Source organism: Emydura macquarii, unplaced genomic scaffold (assembly GCF_026122565.2).
Source record: "Emydura macquarii macquarii isolate MOO-44397 ecotype Brisbane River unplaced genomic scaffold, CSIRO-AGI_Emac_v2 contig_1876, whole genome shotgun sequence".
Classification (NCBI taxonomy): Eukaryota; Metazoa; Chordata; order Testudines; family Chelidae; genus Emydura; species Emydura macquarii.
Genome location: NW_027132013.1, coordinates 17517950 through 17531982, shown reverse-complemented (window position 1 = coordinate 17531982; position 14033 = coordinate 17517950). Strand labels below are relative to the sequence as shown.

The window sequence follows — 14033 nt, the reverse complement described above, 5'->3', positions numbered from 1 at the left end:
GGCCTGTGATATAGAGGAGGTCAGACTAGATGATCCAGTGCTCCCCTCTGGCCTTAAGCTCTATCATACTAGAGGAAGGTGAGTGAAAGTGGGAGGTAAGAGAGAATGAGAGAATCATAGAAGATTAGGTTTGGGAGGGACCTCAGGAGGTCATCTAGTCCAACCCCCTGCTCAAAGCAGAACCAACCTTCACTAAATCATCCCAACCAGGACTTTGTCAAGCCAGGCTTTAAAAATCTCTGAGGATGGAGATCATTTTATATGCACTCCTGTCATAGTTAGGTAATGTACAGCATCTAGCACAATTGGGTCTTGGTCCACGACTGAAGCACTTAGGCACTACTGCAATGCAAATAATAATAAACAACATTAATTTAATTCAGTAACTATTGAAGATACAAGAATTTGATTGATTTTCATATGGAAGAAGTAATGACCAATACTGCAATGTTACATCAAGACCATACGAACATCCCCTCTAGACATAATGTTACTTTATTTGTTACATAACTAATGTGCATAATCAAGACCCAATATAGCTGTATCCTGAAAATGACAGCTCTGAATAATGGATATTGTGGAATTCAATATTTATTGGCATTTAACAGCTGCAGATCAAAGGGGTTACGTTAACAAGTCAAAAGGTGATTTTTCTAACTGCCAGGATTGCAGACGCTTTCCCTGGGATCTAGCTGTGTCTTTCTCTTTCTCACATCAACAAGTAAAGATTCTGCAATTGGAAATTAAATGGTGTTTTTGTCAGGAACGTGCAAGGAAGAATAGACTCCAGTTTGCTCTCATATATTGGCTCTGCAGAGCAAATAGTGAGCAAATTGGCACTGAAAACACAAAAGGATTGAAAAAGTTAAGGAGGTGTTTGGCAAGGTCACTTTTCTGAACATAACATTTTATGCCTTTGATGTTGGACACTGGAATCAGTAGGCACATCCCATTGCCTAGCAGAAGGATGCCTGTGACTGCCTACACAAAGGTGTAAAATGAGGCATCAGCCATGCCTCCATGACCTCCCCTCAAATCTCCTGCTGATTGCCCAGGTAACGTCTGCATCTCCTGAATCACTGTTTAGAGCCGCAGGATGTGGGCCTGCTGTACAATGGAGAGGGGAAAATGGAATTCTGTGTAATCTACAAAACAGGCCCGGCTGTAAGGGGTTAGGAGTGGGGTAGTGAAAGGGATTGCAGTCAGGCCCCATGTCAGTCTGTTTAGCTAGAATAGTGCCCCTGTGCAGCTCTGAGGGCGATGACACCAACAGGTGTCACAATGCTAAGGGGGGGTCAGGGGCCGTGACTAGGCCACTCTGCCCACCAGAGGCCTAACACCATCCACCTGAGGTTTACACTACCAAGGAGATTTCTATCTCATCAGGCAAATGCTGTGGGCCACACAGGCCCATTGCACCCTCCTCCTTGCATCGCTATCATCTGCTTAAAGGTTGCTACGTCAAGATGTTGTTCTGTGCTTGACATCACTGCGCATGCTTAGGAGGTTGACAGAGCTGCAGTGTCTAGGAAACATGATAAGGAACATCCCCCTTCACAGCACAGATAACGAGGGATATACTGGGCCAGCGGGGAAAGAAGGCGAGGCAGAGCAATTCGGCTGTGCCTCATCTGTTAGTCACACTAGCTGGACATTAGGCTAAGAAAGGGCTTTATCAGCAGCAACTACTTTTGGCAGCCAAAGGAGACTGTAACGACTCGACATTCTCTAAGCTAAAGTATGCGATTATTTTAACACTGACTGTGGTATTTTGGCAGGACACACCCTAATGGAAATGGCTGAAGTAAAGGGAGGTGGTTGGGAGGGATTGGCAGAGCAGCCCTGCCAGTCTAGGGAGAGAGATCAGCACTGCCCAGGAATGCAAACAAAAAGCCACGACCCTGCAGGGTGCCACATGCACCCATCCTTTCCCCACACAGGAGCAAACCCTCTCCCTGACCCCAGAGGTTTAACTTTTGATGAGTCGCCCGATGAGCTGAGATCAGCAATCCCCTCCTGACAGGAGATGAGGATTCACTTTTCATCCCCTGAGGCAGAATTTTTTGTGACATCATGATTTGCCAGCTTCCTTCAGCTCCTCAATGTTATCTGCTTCTGTCTGGGAGAAGATGAACGACTGGGACTGTTTCACTGAAACAACAACAGCAGCAGCAAAACAGGTGAGCACTCCCTTGCCGGACACCATCCCAGTGCTGCCCAAGACCCAGATTCAATGGAGAGCCTCTGCAAAGCAGCTTGGTAGAGCCAAGCAGTGAAATCTTTATGTCCCCGGGCCATGGCAGGGGAGGAGACTTGAGAGCACATGGAATAAATCCATCTTCCTCTCTTCAGAGAGGGGTCAGAATGAGGGAAAGGTGGGGCGTGTGCCCCTCTGTGCTGTTGTCAGACTGCACAAATACCCCCGAAGGAGGGCTTCCTATGGATCAGCCATTCAAAGCAACTCAGCTGCAGGAGTGTGCTTCCCTAGTGTGCATGCAGAGTGCGGACTGCACTGAAGGGGTGCGCCCACGTGTCTCCAGATGTGGGAAAAGCGAGGGAATTAAGGTGGACAGTTGGTGCCTGAAGTTTCTCTGCCAGCAGCCCTGCGAGTGGGTGATGCCGTTGGGGGCGGGGAGGAGGGGCAAGAAACACAAAACACTCGTGGAACACAGTCCTCACCTTCTTCACCAACTACCCCCAACCCCTACCCTCACCCCCCCAGAGCAGAATGGGGAAGAGCCGCTGACACCTACAGTCACTCCATGAAGCACTGGACCTCCTGCGGTGAAACCGGCAGCTCTTTATCCGGCGGTTGGCAGCCTTGTGGATGTACACGGAGTTCTTCATGATCACGGGCATCTTGGCTTCCAGCTCGGCAGTCCGGATGCACTCCTCAAAGAACTCTGGGGAGAAGAGATCCCAGGAGGCCATGGTCGGGGAGGTGTTTCAAAGGTTGACATTGGCCACAGAGGGCCTCAGTGAGCCTGTCCTACTTGGGCATACCAGATGATACACTGTCCGGCTGAGAACCTGAGTCCTGCACTGCCCCAGGAGACGGACTAGGTACTCAGACCTTGCATTGCGCTAGCAGCATTCAGATAAGGATCTGAGCTTGCAGCACCTTTACAGAGGCTCATTCACGAAGCCCCACAACATCGGCGGGAGACGGTGATTAGAGCAGTCTGAAAATAAGCGGGGCACCGATCATAACCTAGGAGCAGCAGCAGCTTTGGTAAGACATGGCTTAAAGTGTGCCCCTCAGCGACCCCATGCAATTAAAACAAACTTTTTCCAGATCTGCACCCAGTGGCAACCCCCCCACCTTTCACACTAAGCACTGTCAGGGCGTAGCGACTTCTATGCACTATTGATCTGGGCTGGATTCAAACTGGTGAAATAAGAGTCCATTACCAGTCCCACATGAGCCATCCCCTCCCCCTCAATTGTTCCCACAGCTGCAGCAAGAATATCTCAGAGTCACAGCCAATAGCCAGGAGCCAGCTAGCTCTTTCCTTGGCATTTAGGATAAAGCCTCTCTTCATGGGTCTCCAGAAATGCAACACTCTGGAGCACCACTGGCTGTGCTTTGGTTCAGAGAGCCCTGAAAATAGCACAGTAAGCCAGGCAGATGGAAGCTGAGGCCACTGGTGATCACATCCATATTCCACAGCTCAGTGGAAGCAGAGAACGGGACTATGCCGCTGGCCATTTCACTCATTGTTTCTCCAATGCTTCGGAGAGAGAGGGTTCCCAGAGGTGGAAAAGGGGAAGTCCTGCACATGTTTCCATATATCTCCAAAGAAAGAGAATTTGCACATGTTTTACTCTCTCCGGGAGCGCTGGGGAAAGGGAGGGACTAACACCACTGGCACAGCGTGGGCACATGCTGGGCAAACATTGCCAAGCAGCTCTGCTGATGCGTTTCTTTCCTGACCTGCTGCGCTTCCTGCTATTCCAGCCTCAGACCTGCCCCTCCTCCCTGCAGCTCTGCCCATGCACCCACCTCCTGACCTACTACATACACTTTCATTCCAGCCCTAGGCCTGCCTCCCTCCACAGCACGTCAGTGCACCTCCTCTGCCCTCACCAGCTGCATCTTCTGCCGTGCCAGCCTGGCGCTCCTCCCCCATCCCTACCAACGCGCCTTAAGTCTCCTCTGCAACTCCCCTGCTAGTCACAGGCCCCTGGACATCTTTGCTGACACATCTTGATCCTGACCCGAAAGAGCAGGGGTGCAATGGGGTTTGAGGTGTGAGCTATTGGCCTCTCACTTTTATCAACACTTAGTTCACCTACACACTTTTATTCTTTTAAAAGAGGAGACACAGTAAAACCCAGCACAGAAAATCAATGTTGGGAGGAGTTCTAGTCCCTGTGCGAAAAGTTACCCGCCTTTCTGTGCCAGAGCTAAGGTTTCCGGTAAGGTAACTCAACCCAAGGTAGAATTCTGTGCTGACAATGCAGATTTTGGACCCGATTATTCATTCTCTAAGGTCTGGTCTACACTACCAACTTAGGTCGGCACAAGGCAGCTTACATTGACCTAGCTGTTCATGTGTCTACACTCAAATTGGTTCCCCACCGCTGTCAGCACCCTGTTATGCCGACATGGTAACACCACCTGCCTGAACAATGTGGAGCCACAGTAGATGTACACGGTTGACACAATACAAGTGGATACATTACGTTACTTATGTCGACCTTAACTGTCCTCCAGCAGCTGTCTCACAACACCCTGCATTGACCGCTCTGGTCGCCGTTTTGAACCCTGGAGCCACAGAGACTGGAAGCCCCACCCCCTTTTTAAAGCCTCATGAATTTTTGAAATTGCTTTTTCTGATTGCCCAGCTTGACAAGCACACCTAGCAGCTCTCCCTTGTTGAGTGCGACTGCCCAATTGACCATGCCGGCTGCACGCTTCGAATGCGCTCCTGCCTGGAGTAGACAGGAGACATTGGATCTCCTGGGTCTCGGGTGACCAGATAGCAAGTGTGAAAAATCAGGACAGGGGGTAGAGAGAATTAGGCACCTATATAAGACAAAGCCCCGAATATCAGGGCTGTCCCTATAAAAATGGGTCACCTTACCTGGGTCCGTGGGGAGAAGAGGCTGTGCAGGCACAGCTCCGAACCAGCCGTAGAAATGTGGATATCTATGAGCAGATTGCTCAGGGGTTGCAGGAGAAGGGGCACAACAGGGACCAGCAGCAGTGCCACGTGAAAGCAAAGAAGCTGCATCAACTGTACCAGAAGGCCAGGGAGGCCAACAATTGATCTGGTGCAGAGCTACAGACCTGTTGCTTTTACAAAGAACTACATGCTATACTCGGCAGAGACCCCGCAACAGCACCGTGGATACCTCTGAGGAGCCCAAGTCACAGGCTCCTGTCATGAACAGCAAGGAAGGAGAAAGAGAAGTATGGGGGCCAGGTGACCAGGGCATCCAGCTGCGCAGTGAGCCAGGACCTGTTTTATGACTCGACCGCAGTCCTGCCGGTCTGTGTGCTGGAGCAATGTAGTGGAGAATGATGCCCTTTGCTTTGCTGCTGTTTTGCAATCTACTGATTCATATAAAAGGGACTGAATGATAATCACGTATATTTCTGTGGTGTATCTCACCCTCAGGATCCCAAATTACTTTACACACTCTATATACAGGCCCTCTTCACTCACCCTGCACCAAAATGAAGCCATAACTGGTAGTTCTTTAACAGCCCACAGCAACACTATTCAACATTTTAGGACAAGAAGTAAAGAATACTGCATTCAATTGGAGCTGGGAGGGAAATTTAGGAGGAGAGAATTACCCAAAGCTGAACTCTCCACCATGACCCTTACCTCTTGTCGGAAGTGTCATTGGAACTTCAGTGACATGAGGTCAGGAACTCAGCTCAAAGACCGCACCTACATCAGCACAACACCCTTTGACGCTAGGCTGAGGTACTGATTCAATACTGAGTCACAGCATGAGCTTCATCTACTGCATCACCCAGAACCAGGTTGCGGCAGCAGCCTGTAATGCTCCTCAGCTTCCTGCCATCGAAATGCAGAAGGAGCAGAGGAAGGATTGTATTGTGCTAGAATCACAGAACCGAGATGCTCAGTTCCGTTCCCTGATCTGCCACCACTTTCCTATATGGCCTAGGACAAGTCACTTAACCTCTCTATGCCTCTGTTTTTTCACCTGTAAAACAAAGGAGAGGGAGAACAACACTGACCCTCCTCACAGGCATGTGGCACTTACCTCACTAATGTTTGCAAAGTGCTTTTAGAATCTGCAGAGTGAAGATGTATAGGAGTGCAAAGTGTTTTCAGAACTTACTAAACACCACCTTGCGAAGTCTGGAGACAAAGGGCTTGTGGAGATGGTTCCTTCTGTGGAGCGTATTCACCAGCAGAGAGATGGATGGAGGATGGATGACTTACTTTTCAAATTGCTGACATCTGTTTTCATTTTCTCCTCCTTCTCCTTGTTGCAATCCAGAGAATTTAAGCCTTGCTCCAAGCTCTGTAGGGCTTCCTCAGCCTCCCTCAGTCTCTTCTCCAGATCCATACGTACCTTCATCTCAGCCTGAGGATGAAGAAAGGAAGGAAATCAGCTCGCCTGGAACACAATTCAATGCAACAGTGTTACTGCTGCTGACTCAGGAATTGTAAGGAATCCGAAGTTGAGGGTGACGTTGAATATGAAGGGATAAGGACAGGGAGAGCCAGTGTAGACAGAAACTCTGAAAGCTGTTCATCAGCTCCTCAAACTGAACCTGACCTCAGCAGTGTTTGGGTTACTGTCCATTACTCTGACTTTCTGATTTCACAGCTGTCCCCACCATTCTAGGTTCTGAGTGGAATCAGAGGTGTTGAAATACCATAAGAAAGACTGTTTGTGCAGGTATCGCTGGCTGACCAAGAACAGGAATATATGGAATCTCTTGGAGGAAAAAATTGTCCTTGTGGCATTTCTAGCTAAATATTACTGACTCAAGATAAGGGTAAAAAACATTCAGGCTTTGGATATTTATCCAGACTGAACCTCCAGCCCCTCCGCATTCACCCATCACGATAAGATAGATGGAAATCCATTTTCCTTTGCCCTTTGGCTAAAATCAGATACTCTATCAGAGGACAGTATCTTGCTTTTCTGAAAGGAACCGTCTGGTGGTCTAACAGACCTATGGTTCCCAAACTGTGATGTGTGGTCCATTTATTGCAATGAGCTTGACATGGGGCACCAAAACCAGTCATAGGATTCATTTGGTGCAGTCTGCAGCTCAGTCATGTCAGCAATTGGGAACATTTAAGCCCCACTCTCCAGAGGCTGCATTGATCCCGTTCAGCTCTGGAGTTGATCTATAAATACCTACATGATTTGGGTCCTGGCTAGTTGAGAGACTCTCTCTCTATGCAGCTCTGTGACAGCTGAGATCATCTGGAGCGTCTAGGAGTCCCTGGATATGAGCATTTGGTTGCAGAGATAGGGCAATCTCTCAGAGGATGGCCCTGGCTCAGTGGAATTCACCTGGTTGTCCCATCAGAGCCTAAACCTGTTGACCTATAGGGCATGGTGTAAGTCTCTAGTCTCTCCACTCGTGCTTTTTGCCTCTGGAGTGAAAGAGATGATCATGGGGAACCGTTCTTCAGGGATTGTGTTCATTTAGATTGACATTGTCAATAAGCATCTCTCTGACCATCGCAGGTGCCAAAGCTTTCCCCACTCCCATCATAGGCCTCAAAAGAAAAGCTACCACACTATGAGATCACAGAATAAATCTCCAGCTGCAGTGGAAAGGGGAGAAGAAGGAGATAGTATGCTGGGCCCAAAGCAGGTTCAGATGTGCAATGCATGCAGTACCTTGAGGTCTCTCTCTGTCTGCAATTTCTCTGCAGTCAGCTCTGAGAGTGAGTTCTGCAGCGCCTGCGACTGAGAGGAGTAAAACGCCCGCTCCTCCTCCAAGGCTCGGGACCGGTCCTCATTCTCCTTCATCCTGCCACACAGCACGACAAAGGAACATGAAAAAGGCCCCTCCCTTGCCATTGCAGCTCTCAGTAAGGAAAGGAAAGAAGCCATTGGTTGAAAGCTGCTCTGATGGGTGCGACAGAGCAGGGCTGTCTTGCAAATCCAGTTGGCCTCAGTTTTAGATGCGCATATTCACTGGGGGCAATTCCCTTGGCACTTTATCTCATTTTTAAAATAGGTAAATGCAGTGATCCCAGTTTGACAGTTCGGGAGGGGGATGGTCTCTATCCACAGAGCAGGTTTAACGGTAGCGCATGTTCCCTGCCTCTTGTTGGGCTAATGTGCCCCAATCCTGATCCAAAGGGAGCAGCTCTAGGAGTCAAAAAGGAGTTTGTTCTCCATGGCCCATTCAACCCTTGGCCTTTCAGCTCAGACTGTCAAGTGCCTGCAGTATGAACACCCGACCACAGGGAATTAGAAAGGCCAACCAGCTCATTTCACGCTGGCAACCAAGCAGCACAGCTGCAGATGCTTACACTGACCAGGATGAATTTGAACCTGTCTGGCAATCTGAATGGCCTGCGTAGCACCGTCCCACTTCTCAGGCAGCATCTACGAGGGGGAACTGCAAGAGGTCTAAGAACTCTGCGAAAGGCTGTTGGCCACCAGGAGACAGCCAAAGGTGATGAAAACAGAGCAAATGCTTTAAAATGATCACAGTTCTATGTCTGGAGTCGTAGTCCAGTGTCTCCTCTTATCAGGAGCTTCCCTCTGTGGGAGCAATGGTACCCCCTTTCCCAACATCACGTTCCCTCTGCAAGGCGTAACACTACGTCCTTCCTCTTCTGGGACCCTGTCAGCTACTTTCCCCACCTCACCTTCTCTCTGCCAAGACTTTCTCCTCCAGCAGCTGATGCATCTTCTCCTCAATCTGGCGAAGGTTGCTGTGCAGACCCCCGCTGGGGTTTGGCTGCTTGCTAGCATTGGCCAGGGGCTGAGGTTGGCTCTCATTCTCCTCCAGCACCTCCAGGATTCTCTGCTTTTCCAGGGAGAGCTCCTTGGGACAGGGAAGGAAGAGAGCACATCAATACTAGCCAGATACCAACATTCAGACATTGGCCTTCCTGTGGCTAGGCACCTTCCCAGATGACTCCTCTCCAACCGCTCCCTATTGCCCCAGCTTCCTTCTGCGGCGGCCCTCCTTTTCCCCACTGACGTAAATCTTGGTTTCCCCTTCTCCCCTTCAGTCCTGGGAGCAATAACCTCCATAAGGCTCTCTTCATGCAGGCAGATGGGCCATAACCTGGGGCTTCTCTGAAGGAATCTGCCAATGCTGGCCCATGATCATTCAGCAGAGGGTGCTCCAAGAAAGAGGAATTTTGCTTCCTTTACTCATTACTGATACCGTACAACCTCACAGCCCTCCCTCCTCTTCCCTTCAGGCTTCTCTGCATCCCTGCTTCCTGTGTAAGCCAGATGACTCTCCCCTTGCATGCTGGTGCTGTTAGCTACAGGAGGAAGGCACACAACACGGTTTTCCTCTGCACTGCTCAACCTACTGACTGCAGTCAGGACAGACTCATTCCTTCCTTAATACTGTCCTCCCCAAATTTTGTCTTACCAATACCTGCAACAATGGCTGAGCAGACCAGCTCAGGCAAAATGAGTGACCTGCACCATGACCCAACACTCAAACCCTCCTCTGAAGCCTGGCCCAGGCAGGAACTCAACTCCTGGTTTTTGCCCAGTGCTCACACTGAAACCCAAACCACCAAGCAAAAAACTAAAGAGCAAGAGCAAATGAGAGAGGATCTGGCATATGGAAGAGTCCTATAAAATCAAAAAGGGATTAAACCAATCAGGTTCTATGGCTGTTTACTCTAAGAACCCACAGAAGGTAATACAGAATGAGATCCTCTCCATAGGATTTTTGAACCATCCTGCAGAATTCAATGGAAAATGACAGGCCATATTCTGGGTGCTACTGCCTAGCAGAGAATTCCTAGTGTGAGGGGAGGGATCTCACAGAAGGCATAAAACTAGAGGAGCCACCTCCTACCCCACCCTGACACAGGAGCTGTGAAAGGAGAGGGGAGAGGTCTGGTGGAGCTGCACTCTGTGCTACATTCTCAGCTGGTATAGGATTCCTCAGGGACCATATGCAGCTTTGTAAATTAGAGCTACCCCAAGATTGCTCTAATTTAGACCAGGGCTAGGGCCGGGGCAGCTTGAGAATCAGGGAGCTATCGCTGGCTCCCTGAAGAGGTCTCACCAGAGGAGAGAATCTTGCCCTATATCTGTGCTAAAGAATTCTATAGGACGGATCAAGCCACCTGTAGAAGGATCTGATTCTCTATCAAATGCTATAGGCTTTTAGAGTAATTTTTACAGGATACTATTCATTGATCTCCTCTTTAGTTCTACAGGACTTTCCCCAAAAGGTTGTCACCAGAAGACATGGGTGCTGGAACAATTTGTATAGTGGGGGTGCTGACAGCCATTGAACCAAACTGTACAACCTTTAAATAATGGAAACCACTTCAATCCAGAAGGTGTGGCAGCACCCCCTCCTCCCCACTCCTAGTTCCAGCATGTATGCCAGGAGGGGAAAAATCTGTCACTCACCTCCAGTGTTTTCTGTAAGGACTCTGTCAGGCTTCGCAGTTCCTTCTTTTCCTCCTCCACTCCTTTGAGGGACTGGGTTGTCACCTCCAGCTCCCTAAAAGGCAACGATGGTTATGCACTTTGTGGAGGAATAACAGACCCAAACACTGCACTAACACTACCATAGGCTTAAGAGCTGGCCACCCCCATAGGATGCTCTAGTATTGATTTGTAAGGGGTGCTGTCAAGAATCAGAAATGCCAGGCACAAGCTAAATTAAGGTGGAGCAGGGTGACACGACAATAACTTCCCTCCTTTACTAAAAACAGAGGAAACGTTCTTCCTCCTCTCTCTGGCTTGGGTAGGTAGTGGTCCCCTAATTCCCATTCCTCCTTGGCTGGTGTGGTGAGAGCCGCTTTCCATCTACTTTAACCACTGCATATGGGCATACGTGTAGTGTGAATTCTAGGCACTTAGGGTCCAAATCCATCCATAGTGTCACTCATTTGACTTCAGTGCGATTGTGGCATGATGACTTCCAGTTTCTAGAATTGTGGCACATGTGCCAATAATATACATATGTTCCCATGTGCCATGACCAGCCACAAGCTCTTATATCTGAGAGGCATAGACATTGCCCTACTCTGGAATATGCATCCATTTGTGTGTGCTTATCACCATAGCACTTAGAATTTATGGGGTGCGGCGGGATCCCCCTTCCATCCTATTTACACTGCTCTAAAAAGGCTATTGGGGTCCTGAATGCAAAGTGAAACTGAGACCACTTCTCTCTACTTGTGGAAGTGCCTGCTGTCTGCTTCCTGGTGGGATTCGTTACCGTTTAATCTGCTCCTGCTCCAGCCGCAGCTCCTGTACCACCTCTTCAAACTGCTGCTTCTCTGCCTCTAGCACCTGGTTAAGACGCTCCAGATCCTGAGAGGTAACATGGGGAGATAAGTGCACTCAGCTGCAGCACTCAGAGGGTTAAATGGTTACCCCGTCAGTAACTTGATTCATGTTATTTTATGGTCACACTACTCTTTTCTAACTTGGCCTTCCCCCCATCCCACATGGACATTAGTGATGTCTCTGAGTCCAAAAGAGTAGAGACATGAAATGCACAATTATTAAATCACAGAATCATAGGAGTGTAGTGCTGGAAGAGTTTTCTAGAGGACATCTAGTTCGTTTCCCCCACTGAGGGTGGACCCAGTAAACCTAGATTATCCCTGTCCAGTGTTTGTCTAACCTGTTGTTAAAAACCTCCAGTGAAAGGGATTCCACAACATTTCTTGGCAACCTACTCCAGAACTCCAGAGCCAGGAACAGAATTCAGGTGTCCTGATGCCCTACCCCTTACCCTGGTTAGGAGGCCACACTCTGTCCTGAAGCTAGGAATAGACTGTGGGGCATCATCTCAGCCATCTGCTGCTAGCCACCCTTGTCTAGCTCTCACTTCCTTTAACGCTCACTATTTCGCTCACTCCATCTGTCTATTCAACAAACCTTGCTCTTTCCAAGGTTGCCGTTGTCTCTCACATACTGACCATCAGCTGCTCACTACTACCGGGGGTGCCTCCGGCCATGCAGAGGGTTGATGGTAGCATCTATGTCCCATTTCCAGCTCTGTGGCATGCTGACCTTGTGTGAAGAAACGGGGTTGTCCGGTCGCACTGTTATGATGCCCCAGCTAAAATTGGGTCCCTTCACTTATCTTGCAAAGCTCAAAGCCTCAGAGGGATTCCTGTGAGTAACAAAGTCTCCCAGCTCTGCCCCTTCCTAAGGGAGAGGTCTCCAGCTGGACTTTGGCCTGCTGAAAAGAGCTCCTATGGGTTTATTAACAAGATCAAGACCAAGAGTTATCGCGCACTCCCTGAGTTCGACCTTGGACCAGTGGTTCCCAACGCCCTGCAGGGGCTTTCAAGGAGGCCTGCGGCTCCCCTCCCGCTGGCTGCATAGGGAGCCGCTGCCTACAGACCCAGGCGGAGTGCATTTCCGCGGGGCTAAAACACCGGAACAGGCTCTTTGCTGTAGCCAAGGGGATGGGAGATCAGTGCTCCCGTCCCCCTGGTTGTAGCATGGAGCACACAAAGCACTCCGCCTGGGACCCTAGACGCTGGGTCCCTGCTGAAGCCAGAAGGAGGGGAGATCAGCGCTCCCCTCCCCCAGCTCCAGTGGAGAGGAAAGCGCTCTGCCGGTCCTTAGGTGCTAGGGTCCCTACTGGAGCCAGAGAGAAGGGAGCACTGTTCTCCCACCCCTTTGGCTGGAGAAGGGAGCCACTGCCTAGGGGCCCAGGTGGAGCACACGGGGCTACAGGATGGGTGCAGTTTTCCTGCTACCGCCAGGGGGATGGGAGATCAGTGAGGAGAGAGGCAGCCTCCTAGCTGATCTCCTCCATCTGGCTGCAATGTGTGTGTGGGGGGGCGGAAGGGAAGAACTGCTGGCGGATCCTGGTGGCCCTTCAGGGTTGCAAAAATTATATCTGTGGCCCTCAAGCCAAAAAGGTTGGGCACCACTGCCTTAGAACATTAGTGGGTAGTGGGCTGGACTAGGACTCAGCAGAATGGGTTCGATTCCTACTTCTGCCACTGGCCTATTGAGTGGCCTTGGGCAAGTCACTTCACCACTCAGTGCCTCAGTTTCCCCATCTGTCAAATGGGGGAGATGATACTGACCTGAAGCAAGCATTGTGAGAAGTAAAGATTAAAAGTGTGCGCTAAGAGCTAGGTATTATTATTGGCCACAGTGGGGTCCAGGTCTATGCCTAGTGTTCCTATATGCTATGGTAATAATATTACTCTGTACTTTCTGAGAACCTCTACTCCTCTTCTTCCCCACTCTTGTTCCCTGCCTCCCCTCTCAAAAACCAGATCCTTCCACTATCCCCTGTGTGCGTTGGAAGATGCTGCTAAAACCACAGCTCCCTACCTCATGCTCCATGCTGCTGGCAATGTGCCAGTCCTTCCCTTTCTCCTAATGCCTGCCCTGGCTTGGGAGGACCAGGTCCTGCCCGGTCTAACCTCCTGATGCAATCCACCAATCCCTGCTGGTTCCCAGCCTGAGGGGAGGATTGGGCACCAGAGGAGAGGGTTGAAGATGGATAGTCACTCGACCGGACAGTGCAGGGGTCCCAAGAGAAGGGAAGTAGGGCAGTATGTGCGCCTCCTCCCAGCATCTTGACCTCATATCTCGGTGTCCAGAAACTCTCCTGTCCTCAAAGCTCTAACCACTGAAGGGACACCGATCGTTGTCCAGGATGCTAATAATAAGGCAGAGACCTCAGCAGTTATACTGGAACAAAGGAAGACAAAGCAAAAGCTGTCAAATGAAAGTGGCCAGGCATGACAGTACTGAATAGTTATCCTGTTATCAACCAAAGATTCCCTGTATATATATAGCTGCTAGTTAGCAGGGAAGATATCTCATCCCCTCCTGTATATGACTGCAGTCTGGGAAAGGACTAAGAGTTCTTATTC

General features: G+C 49.8%; 1 protein-coding gene across 1 annotated transcript in view; it reads right to left on the bottom strand.

Annotated features, from left to right (window-relative positions):
• Positions 1-352: 352 nt before the first annotated feature.
• The window catches only part of PLEKHD1 (pleckstrin homology and coiled-coil domain containing D1), a 38796-nt gene continuing 25115 nt past the window's right edge, over positions 353-14033 (bottom strand). The window contains exons 6-12 of the mRNA XM_067558133.1: positions 11396-11490; positions 10579-10672; positions 8832-9010; positions 7849-7981; positions 6426-6570; positions 2754-2903; positions 353-2151 (exon numbers count right to left, since the gene is read on the bottom strand). Coding sequence (XP_067414234.1) covers positions 2072-2151; positions 2754-2903; positions 6426-6570; positions 7849-7981; positions 8832-9010; positions 10579-10672; positions 11396-11490 — 876 coding nt within the window. The 3' untranslated portion in view covers positions 353-2071. The remainder of the gene's footprint in view (positions 2152-2753; positions 2904-6425; positions 6571-7848; positions 7982-8831; positions 9011-10578; positions 10673-11395; positions 11491-14033) is intronic.